Raw genomic sequence first — 22,746 nt, 5'->3', positions numbered from 1 at the left:
TAAAAATAACTTTCTTCCACTCATGGAGGTCATGTTTAATGTAAATTAAATATAAATTATACCATATTAACATATTATAAAGCATACTCTGACCAGTATGACCAATATAACTCAATTTTGGATCATAAATCATTGATAATTAAACAAGCAGAACACCTGTCCTGGTCTGTAATGCATTGGTGCATCATTGTTTTGAATCTAGTTCCAAGTTAAACTGCCAGTAATCTGATCCGTCTTTGCCTTGTGCCTTTTTAATGCTACTTTTAGACTGGTTACCCAATGATTTAGTATTTCCACTCTTCTTCTGTGAAATGTATTAAGTAGTTAGGTTTCATACTAACACACTGTTGACAGTAAATGTGAAACAGTTGTGGTTCCTCCCTTATATTTGCATGTGACCTAAGGGTCAGTCACTTTGTTCTTTTGGAAACAAAAAAGGTAAAAGCTCGTTCAAGGTTCTTCTTACCAAAAACTATTTGTTTCTACGGCAGGTGAAGGACTATTAGAATTAGTTGATTAATATAATCCAGCACTAGCATAGTACTGGATTATTATAGCATAGAGTACTATGCATATCTTTATATCTTGCTTCCAATGAGCCAGAAATTTCATTTTTTATGTGTGTGTGTGTGTGTGTGTGTGTGTGTGCGTTTTATCAAAACACACTGCACACCTTGGCAAGGTGTAGAGTGTTGTGCAGTGTGGTCTTTTGTTGTTGTTTTTTTTAAAGAGGAAATTGGACAAATGTGAAGTGCAAAAGAAGCAGTGCTCATACAGCAGATGAACAGCATGTGAAATTCATGTCCTTAAGAAATAGTAAGAAATCCAGCAAAGACGTGACACAGGACCTAATAGCTGCATTTAGGCTTTTAGTTTACTGAAACCTCATCAGAAATGGTCTCGGTGGAAGGGTGATTGTACAATAGATACAACAGTGAATGCCTCTGGAGAATGGCTCTCAAGTAGTTTGGGTACAGATTTCAGCCAGTGGGTTTGAGGACCTCATGAAAACTGATGGAACTATAACTACAGAAAAGTATCATAAAATTTTGATCCATTATACAATACCATCTGAGCTACCACAGAGAGATATTCACTCTCTATGGCCAATTTTGAATCACTAGTTAACATTGGAGGGAGCAGGCTGGAGTGCCTTGACAGAATCCACAGAGAGAACAGGGGAGAGACTCCGTACAGAAAGGTCCCGGCCAACTGGTGGATACAAACCCAGGACCCTGTTTCTGTGAGGCAACAGAGCTAGACAGTGACAGGCGAACAAAACAACAATAAAATGCAGTTATTCAGGTCAGTCTGTATGCTGATTTTCTTCTTATTTACTATAAACTAACTAATTTCAGCTCTCCATTATGTGCACATTATAACTTTTATAATAATGCAAGGTCAGAGTAAGTTTCATGATGCTGTGTTGTTACGAGACCCAACCCAAACCTTCCTAAAAAAGAAAATAGAGCATACTGTTAGTGGTGTAAACTCAGTGTTTCTAGGTGCAACTGAAGCAAATTCTTTCAAATCATTCCTGCATCAAAGAAAAATCTTGTTGGGATCACAATATTTGTCACAAAGGAAAAACTAGAAATACAATCAGCATTCTCTCTTCACTTTCCAAAAATAATTTTGTTTTTTTTTTGCATTTTGGCTTCATTCTGAAACGTGACAGATTATTGACAGAAGCTTGTTTTTTGTCTTTTGGACTTTCATGCTAAGGGAACATGGTGTCCCTCTGTTCACAGAGCAATAACATATTATTATGGCTTGGAGGAAACCCATTACTGTGATCTACTGGGACACACAACCAGAGTTGACAAACCATGAAAGTCCAAAAGAAAAGAAAATATCCAGTGCGTGGCAGCAGTTTGCCCATAGAACGAGATAAAAGAAAGGGTCAAAACAGTCAAATAACCTCTTGTTAAAACCAAAGTACGGAAAAAAGCATCTGCAAATGCACAACATGTTAAAGCTTGAAGCAGATGGGCTACAGCAGCAGAAGAACACACTGGTGCCCCTCCTGTCAGCTAACAGGAAACTGAGGTTATACCAACGGTTCAGGCTGCTGGTGGTGGTGTAATGGTGTGGGGGGTATTTTCTCAGCACACTCTAGGCCCCTTAGTAACAGTTGAAGATTGCTTAAAAACCACACCCTCCCGGAGTATTGTTTCTGACCATGCCCATCCCTTTGAACACAGTGTACCCATCTTCTTGGACATTACAATGAGTTCATTGTACTCAAATGCCCTCCACAGTAATGAGGTTTTAATTTAATAGAGCACCTTTGGGATGTAGTGAAGCAGGAGATTCACATGGATGTACAACAAATCTGTGATGCAATCATTTCAATTGGAGCAAAATCTCTGAGGATTCATTCTAACATCTTGTTGAATCGACATAAAGATGAAACAAAGAATAACTGCAGTTCTGAAGGCAAAATCAGAACTGTCTGTAGTGTGGCTGTAGCTCAGGAGGTATGAAGTGTGTGAATGTCAGATAGAATGGGTGTGAATGAGGCAATTGTATAAAGCCCTTTTTGTGATCAGGTAAACTAGAAAAGCGCTATCTAAGAACCAGTCCAATGTGGGATGAAGTGCTAGAGTACTAGAAGGGTATACCTAATAAAGTTCCAGTAGTGATGGATATTACCGTCCAACTCAAAATGAATTCTTGTGGTTGTTAGTATCTTTTTCAGGCTGTGTACCAAAAACTTTAAGTTTGAAGGACTTATAGAAGTTTTTCTTTCTATTTCTTTTCAAAAACTGTTATTGGTATTAAAGTAAGTTTATAACACTAAATGACTGATTGTTCATTGGGCGTAACATTTTCTAATTATGTTTGCACAGTCGAAAACTGCTGTGTTGTTAGATTTGACTAATTGAGTAACAGTGCATCAGCCGTCTTGGTTGTGTCTGTAGTCTCAAAATAGTTGGAAAACAGGGCGTTTTATCTGAAATTTGTCAGCGTAATTGCGTTCTTCGGAAGAAAGGCTAATCCATACAGGAAATTGACAAAGAAGCGCTAAAGATGTCATGCAGTTTGCAACAGTGCAAACTGATCTAACAAGAATGGAAACACAAGTAAGAAGATTGGTGGACAATTGAGCAAGAGGACAGATGTATCAGAATGTGGTTTGAGAGGCCTGACAGTTTCCTCATCTGTCAGCTTCATGACGTGGGATACACAAAAACAACTCTCAACAACAGTGAAGAGCCAAGTTGTGAATAATGATCTTCGAATCAGATGCAAAGAAAAAGTAAATTACTCTATTAAACACGTGGTTTCTAAGACTTTTCTTTATTCTTCGATCTGTATGATGTCAGGGAGGGCAGATATCCTTAATTTGGTCGTGTTACCTTCTGTTCAAAGCTGCTATTTGTAAAGTGCAGCCAGTCAAAAGAAAGCCAGCTTAAAGGGAAAAATGGATTATGAGGGAGAGAAGCTGAAACAGTTTGTGTCAGACAGCTCGATAAACTGACGGGGCTGCACCAAAGCCCAGTATAAGATTAAAAAAATGGGGGGAATAGTGCATGCATACAAAAATGAATGTCTGTAGAATGACAGATATAGTTAGGAATGGTTTTCTAACCAAGGCAATATACTCTGATGTGTTTGCATGTCCCAAGTGTTTGCATATCCCAAGGGATCCATGCCGTGTGATCGTTCACACGGGACGGGGTGTGCCCAAGCACCTATCCCAGGGGCATCTCCAACACTGAGGGAGATTTAGACCGTCTGACCCCTCTGTCTGACCTCTGAATGGTCTTCCACCGGGCCCCACAAACCTCCTGTCTGCTGGCATCTGAATATAAGCCCTTGAGCAAGATTCTTTCAGGTCTGGTTCATAAAAAAGCCGCGGGAGATAGTTATGTCACATGTACACAAACCTCTGTACGATTGCAATATTAGCCAAATAATACAGTAAAGCTATCCGAATAGCCCAAGCTAAATCCAAATGGGTGTAGTCTGAGACAGATGTGAAACACGGCTCCGCACGTCACGGCCTGTAAGCTCACAATAACTCCGGGCGTGCCACATAACTGATGTTCTACCTATGAAACAAAAAAGACAAAATAAACATGGTAAACATGACCGGCTCTGCGTGTTAGGACCGACTACAAGCTGGCATTAGCATGTAGCTCAAAGCGTGATGGTGGATTACTAAAGTCTTGCTGTTTTCCTGTTTTTTACTGCACCCTACTCATTTGCCAAATTTGTCTATCTTTTCTGCAAAAATACATTTTGTGAGGCAAGACAAGGAAATCATGTTAGTGGGAGCAGGAGCAGTTTTATTAACCCTCATGGCAGTGATTTTCATCCAGTCTACTACTGCAGCTAACAGCTCAGGCCAAGAGGCATTATCGGCTACAGTGAGGGGATTAGGCCGCCATGTTGGTTCGCACACACTGAGGGGGGACAAGGGGGAAGGAAAAGCACGAAGGGGTGGGTGAATTGCGTTGGGGAGGAATGCTGATGGATCTGGAGATTGGGATTGTGGAGATTAAGAGATTTTCTTTTTCATTCATGTTTTTACATTTTACGTGCTCACACCACAGAGTGAACTGCCAATGAAAACAAGCATGAAGAGACCTCTAGCTGTGTTTTAATTTAGAGCACAATCTTTTTAATAGTGCTGAATACTGACTTTATATTAAACTGACTCAACATTTGCCGTCGCGAATTTACAGCCCCCCATTTTCAATTTTGTAGGATTAAGACAGCGTTGCTCTTTATGAGAAATGTATCTCTGTGGATATACTGAAGGGTTATGAAAGAAACAGTCAAGGATAAGAAAATATTCAATTTATTAGCGTTCAGGAGCAGATGAGCTGACGAGCCTTTACCATAGCTTACCCATAGACTGCGTATAAAAGACGGTGCTAGCTTCTGGGTCTAAAAAGTGACGCCAATGCTGAAGTCCCTTGAAACTTTTATAGCCAGCAGGGGGCGACTCGTGTGGTTCCAAAGTCCAATTGTATAGAAGTTTTATTAGAAAATTAACATTTGGCCTGTAACCTTAGCCCTTCCCTGATGAAATTATGCCTTAATCAGCAGTTTCAGTTGTCAGTGATTAGAACATGGTGCTCATTTTGTATATAATGGCCCCCATTAGAAAGAATAATAAGGCAGGCCCATCCCACAGATAATGATTTGGGATGGGCCTACTTTGTGACTCACCTAATGTGTTAGTCTCTTTGTCTCAGTCAGATTAACCTCTCTCTGGTCACATTAGGTTTCAGGCCATGAGTTACAACGAGACTTCACTAATCAATGAGAGATGTCACCGTGGCTATGTCCATCTTTTATTGTGTTTACCAGATCCAAGCCAGTAATAGAGAAAAAAAACAAAACAGATTTCCAGGCTAATGTAATCAACACACCTAGAAGCCTTAGTCTTTCTGGCTGTATTGAACATCTTCCTTGCTACTAGCATTTTCCCATGAGTTGATGGCATCATTATCACTGTGGAAGCACTGCTGCTATTGCCCTGGGGTTAGGCAGGTCTCCGAGCAAAGGTCTTCTTTTTACTTTGTTCGTGCGTTGGTAATTACGTTGATTAAATCTACTGGGCTTGCACTGCCTTCAGTGTTTTTGTCTGTGAAGTGTTTGAACAGTATGTTTTTCAAGGCCGTGTGAAGGACACATACCTAGCCAAACAAGGCAGCAATCAAACCCTTGAGAAGGGAACAATAAACAAGGTGGTCACACCCCCAGCTTCCTTTCATATCTAGTGTAAACTTACTTAGGTCTGAGTGACCTCTGCTCTGGTCCAGAGCAGTTAAAGCCACCATGTAAACAGGACTATTAATATACACATCTTACTTAATGCACTTATATATAGACAGAGAGCATTCATATAGCACACATACATACATGTCCAACAGCTGCATGTGCATACATTTAACATTGTGTTGTCTACTTTTATGTTCCCATGTTTTCTGAGTAAACTATGTGGCAACAACCTCGACAAAACTGTGATTAGATAATCACTTATTACAATAATGTGCAGAACTATTTTCCTCTGACACAGTTAATCCTGATTTTCAGACTGATTTCAGTATTTGAACAGATAATCTGTATTACTACTAGTGAACAGTCATTGTTACTTAAAGACTTAAATGACTAAACTGCATTAAGTAAATCAGACATGCAATATGAATCTAAATTGCAGCCAGTTTGACCCCTTTGGTTTCCTAGACAGTGTATTATATATAATATCAGGAAATTACATTTGGTAAGTAGAGGAACTGTATAGCTCAATCCTTTAAATTTGGGACAAGGTTAGCAAGTTTTTTAGGCATGTGTGAGATTTAGTGCCTTTCTACATGCAGTTTTTGTGTATCAGTGACATTTAAAATTAAAGTTCACTAATGATGCTAAATAACCGCCCAAATAAATGCGTAGTGGTGAGATTTTCTTCTAGAAGTGCAATGCATCTGCCATTCTTTATTATGTCAGATTATAAAAGTATTTTTACCATTATACCAATATAAAAACACTCCACTTAAAATACTCCACATGGTCAGCGGAGGCGGTCTCGGGTTTCCAGAGTGTGTATGCTGCACATCGCTAGTGCAGAGAGCAGATATATGTGTAATAATGACTCAGCAATATGTAGTGACATTGCATGTTTCAAAAAGATAAAACGCATCAAGGGTAAGGCGCCACCTACCCACAGCAATGAAACTTACTTTATGAGACCCTTTTGACATTTCCTGCTGAAAAGAAGATGGAAAAAGCGGGATTAGAAAAACAGATCAGTCACACAGTTGTTTATTCTTCAAGCCCATGTCATTATCTACGCAAAAGAGCTAGTGAACAAGCACAGAGTAGGAGGTCAAAAACGAGACACGGCGAGAGAGTGGGCTGGTGAAAGAGAAAATTCTGAACGCTGTGCCATACTGTATCGTATGACTTCTAAAGCAAGACCGTGCAAACAAGCTGGGAAAGGGAGGCGTGACAAGAAGGGAGTGTTGATCTCAGCAAATCAGACCTCTCACTTGTTCAGTCTGGTTTGTACTGCCCAGACCTGGATGTTCCCTGCAGATGTCCTGTGGGAAGATTGGATTCTGCCTATGTTTTTAGTCTACAGGTTGGCTGCCCTTCTAGGACCTCGTATCTCATCTAGCTCTCTAATTTGAACCCCAATGTGACATTCTGACCAATGGTTAGAGAGACTCTGTCCCCTAAATGGAGTGCTGCAGAGGAAAATCATCTATTTATACTTGTTCTTTTTAAAAATATAAGACACAACAGACCTGTTAAAGCTCTGATTTTTTTTAAATGTACATAAGAAAGAAATTTGCTTATAACGGTTACATTTTAATAAGCTGTACAAGGTCAGAAATATTCTATGACATCAACCTCCAGTCAGGACATTTTAACTGGTTGATCTAAATGACTTTGTATAACCTTATGTGTCTGTAAATGAATCAACTCGACTTATTCATTTACAGACATAGTCCTGTTTATGTATGAGAAGAATGTTCCTTCAGATTTTTCCTGCACATGATGTCTGGCACAGGAAAAATGATACGTGAGCTCGACTTGATCTGCTGTTTTCTGTGCCTTATTCTGATACGTGTGAGGTATGATCCCTGGGGCTGACCTTCAGTGCAGCCATCTGTAAGGGTAAGCATTGTGTAAATAGTCTTAATGTGTCTTCATTTCTCTTTTTTCCTGTTTGAAAACATCAGAATTGCCTCTAATGAGTTCTCAGAATGATTAAAGAATGAAAAGACTACAAGCTACATTGTCTTTGTTGCAGTAAAGCAGTGGTTCTCAAACTTTTCACAGTGAGTACCACCTCATAAAATATATGGCTCTTGAAGTACCACCCTTATGAGTAGTACAGTAGTATAAGCCTATTTAACACCACATACAGTTTACACGAGACAATTTTATTTCTCATATGAATGTCATTTATTTTAACTGTCATAAAAAGGATGTGACGAGTGATAATACACTCAAAAAAATAAGTCACTGAAGTCAAGAGTGGCTGGATCCAGGCAACTAACCACTCTTACTAGATTGTATGATGTCATCTCAACAAGAACAAATTACGTTGCTGAATTTCATGTAGATGCTACATGATTCAATTACATTCACCATAGAAACATGGAATTATTTAGTTCATATTACAAGTTTGGATCTTGTGCATGTAACAACCACCCAATTTCATTTTTTTGAGTGTAATAACAACTGTACTGGCATCCAGGCGACAGTTCCCGACTCACCGATGACATCTCCCACACCTCCACCGATTCTCCCGGGGGCCTTCGACTCATCGATGGTGGCTGGGATCACGGCACAGCGGCACTATGGGAAAAGGGCTGTGTTTTTACCATCAGTGTGACGGTGCCGTGCTGCCTTTGCAGTTTTAAGGCCCAGGAAATTTCCCAGAATTTCCCAGAGGAACCCACTCGAGGGATTAATAAAGTTTTATCTTAAAACGAGCCCACCAGTGCTCTGTAGCGGCGATAAGGAAAGGCTGCTCTTCATAGAGGACTCACCCTCGAGGAGACGTTTTCTGGTTGACTCCGGTTCCCAGAAGAGCCTCGGGAACTCTTGTGTCGTCTTTGCATACCTCCATAATAGTATATTATTTAATCTTTAAAAAAAAATTGGAGATTTCCTGCGTACTACCAGAGAGAGCCCAAGTACTACTAGTGATACCCGTACCACAGTTTGAGAACCACTGCAGTAGAGGAGCACTGCTGCAGTGGCAAAAACAGCTGCACTGTCCTCTGTGGGATATTGATTGATCTCAGCTCAACGTGGGTCATTTATTTAAATACTCATGGTGAAACAAACTTAAGTGGGCACAATGTGGTTATGCTATGTACGCACATGACCTATGTAGTATAATTTGTTCTTGAACATTGGCATAAAAGGAATGCTTGTGGGGGTGTGAACAAACAATATGACCTTCCTCAGGTAACTCAGTGCACCTAAAACCAGCTGACAGACGCAGAGAGAGAGACAGGGCATGCAGATAGATTAGATTACCGAGCTGTGAAGAGAGACAGTGCCAGAAAGCCTGCTACTGTATTCTTATCAGACGATAAAAAAGCATGCAAGTTTGAAGAAGCACAGGTTTTCCAAAGGTATTTATGTAAGTAATGGTTGACAAGAGCTTGGACTAGCACAGTGTTGAAATCTACTTGTTGGCTGCCATAATTTACAGTTTAAAAAATCATCAATTAACTCAGCAAAACCTGTCAGACTCAGCTAAAATACCTCACTTGCTAACAGCAATTCAAAGTACGATTATTCTTTAAAACAAGTCTTAGCATAAAGGCAGGCAAAGGGGGAAAAGAGCCAAGGGAAGAGGAGTGCATGGTTAAACACTTAAAGCTAAAACACATGGAGTAAGACAACAGCTTTCCAACACATGGTGCATTTAAGTACAGCCCATGTGTGGATGCACACACTGTGTGGGTAATTAACTCAGAATGTAGCTTTATCTTATATAGAGGAACAACAAAATAAAAGCACAGCTATGTAATGAAATGCAGATGTGATGGATGAACACCTTGGCCATTCAGCTTTGTAAAAAAAAAAAGAAATGTTTAAAGGAAAAGCTGGTGCAGCGTATTTTGTTTCACAGGTGACAGAAAGTCAAACACAGTTTACTATCCGAGGACAAACTTGACCTCTGAAACTACTAATGTTAAAAGAAAGTGATTGGACTTCTACTGTTAGAAATATTTGTCGTCCCTTCAACAGCAAAGATAAGCAACTTTTTCATCAATACATCTGTGAGGACCAAAGACCTTTTAAATCATAAAAATCCCTCAGAAATTCTCGTTGGACTGTTCTCACATTCATTTTGCAGCAGTGACAACAAATGTCTTCAGTGACCAGGTGTCCACAGAACCCCGGTCACGGTGAAAGTAGAAAAGCAGCAGATTTTAATCAAACACCAAACTCCACCCATGAACCTAAACCTAATTCTTTATTGGTAAATGTTAAGAGATTTTTACATTTACTTACTTTGATAACTTTTATTTTGCTTAAGTATAATTTCTTGTGAGAACATGATGTGCCTGCAACCTACGGATTAAGGAACAGAAGCATGCGTGAGGAAGTTACAAAGTAACACACTCTCAGGCAGAGACAGTTCCAACCTGAAGCTGATATGACAAAAGATACTAGTTCCTCTTGTCTTATGGATAACGGCCACTCATGCGATAACCATATCTAGAGATGTTTTTCTATTACGTATGCTCCACCTAGAGATGCTGTGTAATCTATTCTCTGCTATAAAATAAAGAACGGACTGAGGCTCTGCGCGACTTGCCTGTGTCTTGCCACGCAGTAAGCCTCGCCCATGTACATGCCATAAATTGAGTTTGTGTTTCTTGCTTCTCTAAGGTTTTTTCCTTTGACAGTAAACCAGGTAATGTTAAAGGTTAAAATATTTAACAGCACATTATTTCCAAAATTACATCAAGATAATAATATTTTTATGTAAGGTTATTTTTGTCCCACAGGAAATGTCGTAGACTAACTGTCGGTCTAGAGAGTGAAATCACAAAAGGCTGAAAAAGGAAAAAGACGAGTTCTTTATCTGATGTTAAAGAGCTGATGAGCTCTTTGAGTTCTCTTTTCATTCGTAATGACTATGCTAACTGGCTCCCTTTGTCTATGTTTTGTCCTGCTACCTTTTCTTTTCTTTTTCCTTTTTTTTTCTTTCCCCTCACCCCCCTACTGTTCACAGCAGATGGCTGACCCACACGAGCCTGGTTCTGCCGTAGGCTTCTTCCTGTAAAGGCAAGCACTTTCCCACTGTTGCAAAGTGTTTGCTCACAGGGGTCGCTTGATTGCTGAGGTTTTCTCCAAAATACAATATGGTCTTTACCTTACAGTATAAAGTCGAGGCACTTTAATGACTGTCATTGTGATCTGGGAAGATCGAAATAAATCGTCTTTTATGCTGAATCCATCCAAGCATTCATTCATTTTCTTCAACTTATCCAACCATCCAAAGCCGAGAGGTAGGATACACCCTGAACTGGTCACCAATCTACCGCAAGGCTTTTGTCCCGAATGCTTCTCAAGTATATCATTTAGGATTAAATGTTAAGCAGTACACTCTTGTTGAATAATTGAAAGTATTTCACATTCAAATGGAAGTCCATTTGTCATACATGGAGGATGGCTCTAGGCACGGCATGTGAGGCTGACTGCACAGCGCATATCTGTAAATAAGTTGGGGAGGCCCCTTCTGATCACAGAAGGCTTTAAGAGCTCAGACAGGCTTTAGGGGGCCCTCTCATCACTTTCGGGCTGCAGGGACAGTAGTGACAGCGAATCTACACATGGCACATGCATAAGGAGCTTTTTTGTAATGAAGTTTGCTTTGCAGCATTGTGAGGCTGGCCTTTGTCAAAGCAGTGCTTTGAGCCAAAATCTAATGTAGAACACGCACGCTAACACTTTTACTATGTTAGAAGTGTACAATCCTGAGGGTGACAGTCGAGATACTGTTTCACTGAAAACCACAACTTCAGTTTTCTTTGACGTTTGGTTCTCTAATAAACACTGGAGTATAAAATGCACGCTTCACTTTTTTTTCTAACATAATAATGAACGTAGAGCTGTTCAGGAGTCAGGATCAAAGTGCCATTTCAAGAGTGTTTTGTATCGCTGTTCACACACAGTGTATGATTGAACAACACACCTCACTTATCGCAAAGCAAGAAGCGTAAATGTTTGCCTCATAAACATTATGTTCTAGCAAACAGAGTTTGAGCCTAATGGCCTAATGGCATGGCTTTCCTCATCTCACTCTCTTTCTTGGTTCCTTTTTTCAAGTTTACCATAGTTTGCATGAGTATCATTCCTCATTCTCTTTGAATATTCAGTCTTGACGTTTCCCCTCAAAGGTCTCAGTGGAAAAAAAAAAGATATTATTTCCAGACTTTTCCTCTGTCCAACATTCCTTTTAGATAAACATCCTGGAATATATTTTCATCATGACTCTGCGTCTTATCGTAACTCGGTACCTTTCACCATGAGTCAGCACTTTGTCGACAGTGTAGTTTGTGAACAACTCCTCTTAATTTTGTATTTATTTATTTATCTTGCTGGAAAAACAGCTTGGATTGAGTGGAAGTGTTTTCATACTTCACCCTGATCCTGCTACATGACCGCAGCAGACCAGGATAAAAGATAGGGCATTGCTGCACTGACACATTCAGGTGGAGGGGTATCAAGTTTCCTTTCAGCCTTTCTCATTTCTTTTCTCCCAGTCTCTCACTTGCTCTTCTCACGATACTTGAGACAGCAACGTTTTGTTGTTCACGTCCCCATTTCATAGGTCACATGAATTGCCCCTGTTTGTGCGCCGTGTCCTTATTCAGGCTTGACTATCAAGCATCAAACACGCTGCGTTTTGAACATTTCACTGGAGAAAAAGAGGGAACTAAACCTGGGGCCAGATGCCACATGATGATCAATGCTAATGTTTACAGCTGAAGTGGTGCTGAATTTGCCACTGCCTGGGTTTAATGTGTCAGTGTTGAAGTCCTTTTGATTCAGCTGAGGTTTTCTGAACATATCATAACATATTTATTCCATTTTTTAAAAATAAAAAATAAAACCACATCTCCAAATTAAGTCAGTTACAACTGGAAAAACGTAAGACCGAAGTAAACACTCTTGGGCTCAATGAATATTAAAAAAAACACTTAGTGCAATTTTAAAGTGCCAAAGGAAGCCTTATCCTTATCACAACGCTGACTGAGATGTATAAAAAAAACCCCTCTCCAACAAATATTTACTAACCTAAGTGCTGCCTAATAAAAGTCTTATATAAGTCTTATAACAACGAGCCAAGGACATTGGTGCTATTGAACTCTCAAGTTCAACTTTACTGAAACACAGATGTACAACAAAATGCTACATCGTTACAATGTACTCTACTTTCTTTATGTGGTCAGAGGGTAGTGAGTCATTTAAAAACGCCAACCTTCACATTTAACTAAAGTTGAACTAATAGCTCTCACCCATACACGTGTTATCATAGCATTGCTGTTGTTCTTGCTCTAAAATATGTGCATTTAGAAGTCAGCCATTTAAGTTTTAATACATTAAATAACAGCAGAAACTCATCTTCACAGCGTGTGCGCTGTGTGTTGTTATAGATGGGGCCTTCTCAGCTCTTGCACGCTAGCTGGCTTAGACATTGAAGTTGTCCTTTCTCACAGGGTAATGCACTTTTCACAGAATCACGGTGATTCCTTCAATCATTCACACAGTCGGAGGGAGCAAAGCCTAAGCTTGAGATAACAAACTTGGGTCACAGAGGACAGCTTACCAGCCTGAGATCTGGTCCTGTGGGCATTATTTGGTGTTAAAGGTGTTTTTCCCACAAGTTTCAGCCAGTGGGAGTCTTTAAAAAAAAGGACTTGAATTGTTGTTTGACTGTAAGCTATCCTCAGTATGTCCTGAACACTGACACATAAATTATAAGCAATCAGACTGTAGGCCTCTGTGGCCCAGACAATGAGTCTGTCTCTTATTACATCTTGGTGCACACCTAGCCAATGATTGGAAGTCAGGATACTAACATTTCGTGGAGGTTTTAAGCCTTTATTTTCATCTCAAAGTTGCTTTCTTACTCAAAACTTTCTTACTCACTTTCATTCTTAACTGCTGGCAACACATTTCCAAGAAAAACACACGGCCCGTTGCTTCACAGTCATTCTCTCATCACTACAACTGGGTGAGAAACAATTTGCAAAGGACATACTGCTCCTCAGTGGCCATTCTTTTCCATCCAGACACGCCAGATGTCAGATTAATGTTATTACTGCGCTTGTCGTTCCACGTGCGCTACCCTTTCATGTTATAAGAGGTTTCTTCTTCGTTGATTTGTGACTTGGGGAGAAGGCAAATAAACCCGCAGAGGAGGGAGGTCACATCAAAGCCTCAGTGGCTTCCTCCACAGCTGTAGAGACGAAGCCTGTACCTCTCCTCCGCTAATGTGCCCTAGTTTAACTGCTGCTCTAATGAAAAGAGGTAATCTGGGAAGGGATTAAAGCTGACAGATATTCCAGTGGATCTGTATCATTTTTAAATGTGCCACACCCTTATTTAAGAGCCCCAATACAAAGTAAATGTAAATAGTTGTTCTCACTGAAAGTTGGAGACTTGAAACTGTATCGTCATGTGGTTGTCACTTTCAGTCCATGCCCTCAATGGAAGTGTTCTGATGTCACCGCATGATGCAATATATGTTGCTTGTTTCAATCTAGTGAACACCACACATCATAAAAGCATCTCATTATATAATATGAAAGTGCTGTTAATATCTACAGACTTTCTCTGTGCTGTAACTGATGTTAAAGCTACAAAAAGGTCTCCTTACAGAAGCACTGCTTTTTCACAATCATCCAGCCAGAGGCCCTTAAATATGAAGGATATTTTAGTAAAACCAAAAAGTGTAGGTTGAAGGTTTATATACATGTAGACGCCATACACTATGACAACAATCTGCATTGCATGTTGACTTGGGGGTGGGGGGGCGCCCTAAGCATATTCTTTATTCTTTCTTTCTTTTATTAATGTCATGGAACATGTCCCTGTTAAAACATGCCAAAATCTACGTCAATATAAAAAAGCAAGAACATTTTCTTTGTTGATGTCTGAGTTGATGAATGCAGCAGCAGGTTCCACACCCTGTGCCTCTTGTCAGCTCATGTGATCTAGTTGTTTAACTGATGAAAGGTAGTAATCTAGGAAGGGATTAGAGCTGGCAAATATTCCTGTAGCACTGCATCATTTTGAGTGTACCACACCTTTAATTAAGAAACCCATTATAAAGTTAATTTAGACCTTTTTTTATTTATTTGATAAAAGTTGGAGTCTTTTAAAAGTCTCCAACTTTAGCTTTTGCACGTGGTTGTTATTTTCAGTTCAGGTGGTTAGGGGAAATTTTAATGCTATCTTGCTTTTAACAATGCATGATGCAACGATCGTCTCTTGTTTCAGGGTAGTGAAGACATCGAGCATAAAAGACCTTGCTGCTAAATCAGTGACGATTTTTTAAATAATTAAAATAATAATTTTAATTTTTAAATACGTTTCCATCCCAAAACACGGTTTTTCTCAATCGTTCAACTAGAAGTCATCACAGTGAAGAAAGATTTGCCCTTTCACCTTACATCTGCCCTTACAAGTGTCGGCAAAAACATGTTTCATTTTGGTCGTTATTAACGGTACTTTTAAAACGACAATCAAAAATTACCAATTACATAAAAGAAAAGTAAATCAAATTACAGCTGTACGTGTGTAGACTGCTCAAGTCTACACACTCCACGTGGTACTGGAGGTCTTTGAGGCAGCAAATGTGGTATAAATTAATCTTACATAATGTCTGCACTCTGTAACCTAAAGGCTTAAAAGAAAAGCATTTTGATGTGAATGAAACCTAAAATACGAGAAAAAATACGAAAATTCGGTATTTCCTTTTTATAATGCTGTCACGGAACGTTGCAGCTTAGACACGCCCGCATTGCGTAAGAGGTGGGCGTGAAATACTTTCCCGGTAGATAAGAACCCACGCGGGACTCGTGGAGCATCATTCACTAATCGCAGGAGGAAAGTAGCATATTGTTGTCTTAATTTTAGAAACTTCTCCTGCCACGTTGCTGCTAGTTTTCAGAAACGTTTTCCTTCGTTAAGTTAAGTTTTAGGGGAAGTTTAAACACGCGTCATGGCCTCGACGGTAGACATGATAGAGAGCAGGAAGGAATCCAACGGTGAGGCTCACCTCGACGAGCCCATGCCCAACGGGCTGGACATCCCCAAGAGGAGCACCCGGGAGACTTTGTCTCAGCGAGTGCTGAGGATCGTTAGGGCCAACCTGCTGGTGATTCTCACCGTGGCCGGGGTTATCGTTGGTGTTTTTATTGGACTTGGTGTGCGTAATGTAACACTAACGAGAACCCAGGTGATTTACGTCGGTTTCCCAGGTGAGATTCTCATCCGGTTGCTGAAGATGATCATCATTCCTCTGGTGGTCTGCAGTCTGGTGTCCGGAGCGGCCAGCATCGACCCTAAAGCCCTGGGCAAACTCGGCGGCTTGGCTATGCTCTTTTTCCTGATCACCACCTTGATTGCGTCCTCGATCGGGGTCGTGATGGCTTATATCATATCGCCGGGGTCTGTGTCCGTCTCCAAGCCGGCCTACTTGGAAGAAGAAGTGCCTGCGCATAAAGAAGTTATAGACTCCTTCTTAGATTTGATAAGGTAAGACCAACTCTTGCTCACACACAGTCCGTCTAGAAAACTTTTTTTTAGAGTATGTAACTCAACATGTTATTAGGCATGTATGTAATGACGCGCATAGGACGCTCCAAAGATCTAATAAGAGTAGCCAAGTTACAGTGAGTAACCTGTTGTACTTGTAGAAGTAATTGTAAGAACCAGATCGGGCACATGTCTTAGTTAGCCACTACAGCCGGACACCGGCAGAGCCGCAGTGCTGTAATGCCAACAGGCGGTTGCATCAGCTGTGTCCTCGCTGAGGGTTAACTCCCCGGCACAGTGCCGAGTGCCGGTTGTCCCTTTTCGGACGCTTTATGAAAAAATAAATAAATAATAATTTCAGGACAACTAAACCCATACAATGACCTATTTAATAATATTCCACATCTTGTCCAGTTTGACGTTTACACGTGGAGTCAGAAAACGTGCGTGAAACTTCTTCCTAATCTCAACTGTGGTTCAAACACTTCCTGCTGGGGGCTCGCGTTTGTACTGCTGCTACACGTGTTTTATCTTTAGTCTGACTCGCTTTACGCTCACAGGTTTTCTGTTCGCAACTTTTGTCAAAGTTTACTTTGAAACACATAGCGTGACACGGCGCCACCGAACACGGCACAATGTCGTTTAAACTTGTTGAACTTGTTAAGTAAAAATGACTTCCGTCTGTAGGTCTGTAGGTGCCCATGCGCCCCTACCCGCCCGACATTTTTTTTTTTTTTTTTAAATCAATGCGTCATGTTCACAAGGCATTCATGACGCATGTGTCACCTCTATGGTGTGGGTGAGGGGGTACCCGGAAGGATCTGTGATCATTGTAAACAAACAACTGCGTCAGAAGGACTTGGGGAGATGTTCCACGTCATCTAAAGAACTATTACATGTTACTATTGATGTTGGTCCACTGTGCACATGTTTCCCCTGTACCTGCTATGTTTTGGTCTGACACAAATTGAGCGTGGGGGCATTTCTTACATGTCAACAGCAATTCAGTAGAGGCTTAAGTTTTTATATTTTTGGATATTTTTTTTTTAATTTTAAAGACATTACTACACAGCATGATGCAACAGCGTGGTCTGAAATAAAGTATCGCGTCAATGTCTCTCATCATAGAGGTTAAAAACATGTTTAGAGTGTAAACAAGAAGACTTTGGGTTTACTGTTTGGATCTGTAATCTAAACCACGAATCAAGTTAAGCTTATTTGGTTTGCCTCAAGTAGATGAGATGGAACACAGACAGTATTAATACACCTGTAATTCTGTTTACATCCAGTCTTAATAATGCTTGCAACTATTGCATCATTATTCCTGGTTAGTTTGGCTGGTCTGTTCATGGTTTGCTCAGTCTGGCGCTCAGTGAATCATGGAATTGTGCGCTATGCAAACCAGAATATTCCACTCGCCACCCACCCCTTGCATCGTGACTTAGCCTTGGCAACGCATCCATAAAACAGTCCTTGTGCCCTGATGCAGATTAACATTTTTACCTGACGTTAATTAGGACGTTACATAACCACGATTTGATGGCACTGATGGGGGTGGGGGGGTAAAGACAAGAGATGATAAATATGAAACAAGGGTAATGTTTGTCTTGTATTGGACACATGCCACCGTTCCTCATGCACACACATTATCCGAATAGAAGACCCGTGCCTCTCATCACAGTGAGCCTGGTCAGCCGGTGTCCTGGTTACTTTTGACAACAAAGGCAGCGCAGAACTTACTGGGTGGAACTGACTGTTCATTAAAGCAATGATGGCCTGGTCATTGTTTGCAGACTCACACTCATACAAAACAGAGCAGGGGAAAAAAAGACAACACACCAGCCTGAGGACAAATATGGTTGCTGCCACTCCTACACATCCTTGTTGACATATCTTATCGGATGCATTTTTTCCTCTTGACCTACAAAACCTGCAGGTGATGGCTATCAGTCTGTGAACCTAGAACATGTTTGGGTTGTTTTTTTTTGTTTGTTTTTTTTCTTCTTAGAAGATCTTCATATAACTAAGTTTGCTATCTTTGTCGTCCTGTCCTGAGCTCAACAGGCCTTTGAGATGCTGGGTTTCATTCCCATTCTTTAGAACCATGATCTATTTTTCAGCTTTTAAGTGTTTTGTCCATTTGTCCACCTTATTAAGAGTCCGGAGTTTCTCTTGTTGGGTTTAATACTAAACGTGTACTATTTTCCCAAAGCAGCTGAGGGATGGTTTAACAGGATAATGGGAAGACGTCAGAAGATCTGAGCACAAACAGTTGTCAGCTTGACATAAAAGAGATCCACCTGCCTAATAGGCATGTGATGGCCCATTGTTTTCATACCAGCATTCCAGTTAAACAATAAAATCAAGTTTATTTACATTCAAGTCGCAAGTTCACCTCAGAGTGAACAGTTTCGAATGAGCATGGCGTCCACATGTAGACTTGATTAGGATAATAAGGTGGAAAAAAAACCGAAACATTGTGTTCTTTTTGTTTTAAATTTCATTAGCACTGCGGTTTGTATATGTGCCAAGAATAAGTAACCACAGCAGAGAACAAGGAAGTGGAAGTGATCGAGTGAGTCAGGCTTGTACTCGGGATTGCCATCTCTGTGCAAATTTAGAGTACGTGTACATACAGTCAGGAGTCCTGCCTCCCATTGATACTATACAAGGAAGTGATGCCATGTAAGTTATAACAATGCTTGAAGTCTAGATTCTCTGTAGATTCTACACACAGATTATTATGCTGATCACTTGTTCTAGGAATGCTGATGAAACATGAAATACTTAAGCCTCTTTCCTCTCGTGATCTTACTACACTCAGACTATGCCAATCCATTTGAATATCCAAATGGTGTGAAAGCTTAGCTGCCGTTTAGTCCCTTTTCATGGCTGTTTGTAATGCAGCCGGTTTTCTAGTTCTGCCACGTCATGCAGTCACATGACGCTTAAGCTTGAAGCACTGCCGCGCCAGTGGAAGGGACTGAATGACCGGAAAGAGCTTGAGGAGTTAATGCCTTATTACTCTAAATCTGTTGCAGACAGCTGAGCACAGGGGTAACGGGAGCACTTTGGGTTTTCGTGTGTTCTTGGGAGATTTAATATGCAGCTGTACCTACTCTGTGGAAGCCAGTGTGTATGCATGCACTCGTTAGCAGGTGATGGATATGGTCACGGCAACACGGGCTTAGAGGAGGAAAAAACAAGATTAACAGTTAAATTCTCTGAGCTGTTTTCACATGGCGAGCCTTGGGCTTCTGTTTGAGCTGTCACTGATAATTAGAAAGCACAACTGCTATGTCTTCAATGTCACAGGATCAGTAGCGGTATTGCTCTATAGTAACTCAAACTCAGTAATGAGTCAAAGCAGGTCAGCCTGTGGTTCTTAAATTGAATTTCCACGCAGCTCATGTGACATTACTCAGTGTTCCTATTCTATGCTTTTTATTTTTATTTTTTTTATTTTGAGAACAAACCCAAACAGCCAAACCTGTTTTCTGCACTTTAGTTCCCCAAAATGTCGTTTCTCTGCTCTCGATTGCAGCCAGTAATCCACTTCACACTGAGCACAAGGATTTGAATGTATTGTATTTTTTTATCCACAGAAACATCTTTCCCTCCAACCTCGTGTCTGCTGCTTTTCAGTCTGTAAGTATTGGATTTGAATGTATTGTATTTTTTTTACATAATCGTTCCTCTGAATTACGTAACAGAACTATGTAGATAAGCTGATTATGTGCTAATTAGTCTACTAAACTAGCAATTTCTTGCCTCCTGTACAGTATGCAACCTCCTATAAGCTGATAAAAAAGAATGGCACAGATGGAATCACCAATATCACGGTGGAGAAGGTGAGCACAGTGACTGGCTCGAAAATGAACTATGAATACACTCAAAACTATCTGACTGTATTCTTAAACTGAGGGCTGAATAAATGTCTTTTCTCACTCTGTGTTTGGTTTTTTGCTTTTCAGGTGCCTTTTGGAACAGACCAGGATGGCATGAATATTCTTGGTCTCGTAGTGTTTGCCATTGTGTTTGGGGTGGCTTTGCGGAAGCTGGGAGAGGAAGGAGAGATCCTGATCAAGTTCTTTAACGCCTTCAACGAGGCCACCATGGTGCTGGTGTCCTGGATCATGTGGTAAGGAAACCTGGATGCCTTTTGGGTTGGGGAAGGAATAAAATAACAGAAAATGTTCACGTGTGAAGAGCAAAATATCCAACTACAGCAAAGTGCTTTTTAAAGAGGACCACGCTGCTAATTTGAGCCTGTTTATTTAAATGAACAGAAGCGTCTGCATCCTGCAGCTACTGTGCATGTGCTGTTACATAACGTTATGGCTTTATTAAAGGTGTCGACAAGATCCCCGTCTCTCCTAACATTAGAGCACTCAACAATATCCTTGCTAATTCTTATTATGGATGCAGTAAACCAAGACAAAATATTAAAAAACATTGTGCTACGTTTCTGGCTGGAGTTGTGTATTTAATGGACAGATATGAGAGGAATATTGATCTTTTAATCGAACTCTGCTTACTCAGTTTGCTCCATTCTTTAAGTGTGCTTTTATCCAGAAGTGCTCTGTATCAGAAACTTAAACTACATCACTGTCTCGTCTCTTCCCTTGCAGGTATGCCCCAATCGGTATCATGTTTCTTGTAGCTGGGAAGATTGTGGAAATGGAAGATGTTGGAAGCCTGTTTGCCAGTTTGGGGAAATATATTGCCTGCTGCCTCATTGGACATGCCATCCATGGAATACTTGTGTTGCCAGGCATCTACTTTATCTTTACAAGGAAGAACCCTTACACCTTCCTCTGGGGGATATTCACGGCTCTAGCCACAGCCTTTGGAACAAGCTCCAGGTAATAAACGTGCCTCTCAGGTTGTTAAATACTTAATGACTGAGATTTCCCTCTTCCAAAGCATATCTACAAATCCTTTCTGCACGCTCACGGCCATCGTTTCTTGCTTCTTAGCTCTGCCACGCTGCCCCTCATGATGAAGTGCGTGGAGGAAAAGAACGGCGTATCCAAGCAAATCAGCCGCTTCATCCTGCCCATTGGAGCAACGGTCAACATGGACGGTGCGGCTCTCTTTCAGTGCGTGGCTGCAGTTTTCATTGCACAGCTGAACAACGTTTCCCTTAACTTCATCCAAGTCATTACCATCCTGTAAGTCCCAAAGCCACCGAAACACACCTTCAGTTACACAGTGACATGTAATAGTAAATCAATTGTACCACTGGCTTACTTGTCAAACAGTTACCTAATAATAGAGGTGATTTCAGTGTCTTTTATAATGATGACAATAGATTTGTGTCTAACTGCTGCTGTCCATGCTTTTTGTATGTTAGCGTTACAGCTACAGCATCCAGCGTTGGAGCAGCAGGAATTCCTGCAGGTGGTGTTCTGACTTTAGCTATTATCCTGGAGGCAATAGGACTCCCCACCAGCGACATTTCTCTTATCCTGGCTGTTGACTGGCTTGTGTGAGTATACAAACTTTGGATGATGTTTACCGTGATGCCCTAGATTCACAATAATGTAGGGCACACAGCTGGCTGTAAAATACCCTGACATTAAAATGGCGTGCCATCTGTTTTGTCTTTCTTCAGTGATCGTACCTGCACGGTGCTCAATGTGGAGGGTGATGCTTTCGGTGCGGGGATCTTGCAGTTCTTTGTGGACCGAGATGCCAAACGAAACGGAGCAGAGCTGAGCGAGGTCCGGCTGGAGGCCGTGCCCGAGAGCTCGCCACTCATTAGTAAACGAAGCGATGCTCAGAAATCAGGGTCTGGTGAAAAAGAGTCAAGTATGTAATGCGACTGCCGACGTTTTCAAGAACTCCTGGCTCAGTTATTTGATACTTGTGGGGGGGAAAAAAAAAAGAAGAGAAAACTGAACGTCAAGCCCCTCGTTTCCGTTTTCTGCTCTGAAGAAAAGAGTATAGCGAGAGACTGGACAACGCCAAGAAAAGTTCTGACTTCAACACTTTTCTAGAGGGGTAGCTGAAAATTCACATGGGGGCATTTAATGACTTTTTTTGTAGTTTTTTTTTTTTTGTGTGTGTGTGTGTGTGTGTGTGTGTGTGTGTGTGTGTGTGTGTGTGTGTGTGTGTGTGTGTGTGTGTGTGTGTGTGTGTGTGGATGGGACTGTATTGTACACTAGACTGGCTGCTTTCACTCCAGTCTGATGTTGCCCTCAATTGGTCCTCATCAGCTGTCATGTCTGAAATTATTATCATGTGACAGAACTATGGAGATAAGTTGATGGCAGACACTGTGTTTGTGTGTGAGCATTTTATCAGATTGGTGAGTAAGTTTGTCATGTGACCAGTGCATCCACCCACAAAAGCTGGACCAATGAACTTCTTGAAGACGCTATATATATATATATATATATATATATATATATATATATATATATAATATATATATATATATATATATATATATATATATATATATATATATATATA

General features: G+C 40.7%; 1 protein-coding gene and 1 long non-coding RNA gene across 3 annotated transcripts; both read left to right on the top strand.

Annotated features, from left to right (window-relative positions):
* Positions 1–6,739: 6,739 nt before the first annotated feature.
* On the top strand, positions 6,740–10,355 carry LOC109204930 (uncharacterized). 2 transcript variants are annotated; one of them, XR_003213685.1, is made up of 3 exons: positions 6,740–7,638; positions 7,780–7,802; positions 8,225–10,355. It is a non-coding gene; the product is annotated as an uncharacterized LOC109204930 (long non-coding RNA). The 2 variants fall into 2 exon arrangements; XR_002064435.2 differs by lacking the exon at positions 7,780–7,802.
* Positions 10,356–15,568: 5,213 nt separating this feature from the next.
* Positions 15,569–22,143, top strand: slc1a5 (solute carrier family 1 member 5). The gene is made up of 8 exons (XM_005455767.4): positions 15,569–16,266; positions 19,872–19,914; positions 20,049–20,117; positions 20,241–20,407; positions 20,898–21,131; positions 21,246–21,440; positions 21,623–21,757; positions 21,884–22,143. Exons 1-8 carry the CDS (start codon positions 15,731–15,733, stop codon positions 22,086–22,088), a joined length of 1,584 nt encoding a protein of 527 aa, XP_005455824.1. The 5' UTR covers positions 15,569–15,730; the 3' UTR covers positions 22,089–22,143.
* The last annotated feature ends 603 nt before the right edge of the window (positions 22,144–22,746 follow it).

Source organism: Oreochromis niloticus, linkage group LG14 (genome assembly GCF_001858045.2).
Source record: "Oreochromis niloticus isolate F11D_XX linkage group LG14, O_niloticus_UMD_NMBU, whole genome shotgun sequence".
Classification (NCBI taxonomy): domain Eukaryota; kingdom Metazoa; phylum Chordata; class Actinopteri; order Cichliformes; family Cichlidae; genus Oreochromis; species Oreochromis niloticus.
This window is presented reverse-complemented; position numbering and strand designations above follow the sequence as displayed.

What these genes read in the sequence shown, in the direction of transcription:
- slc1a5 (XM_005455767.4), top strand. Translation starts at nt 15,731, where the DNA reads ATGGCCTCGACGGTAGACATGATAGAGAGCAGGAAGGAATCCAACGGT. An exon ending in GCCTTTGGAACAAGCTCCAG is followed by an intron (nt 21,132 to 21,245) that starts GTAATAAACGTG and finishes CTTGCTTCTTAG; the next exon opens with CTCTGCCACGCTGCCCCTCA. An exon ending in CTGGCTGTTGACTGGCTTGT is followed by an intron (nt 21,758 to 21,883) that starts GTGAGTATACAA and finishes GTCTTTCTTCAG; the next exon opens with TGATCGTACCTGCACGGTGC.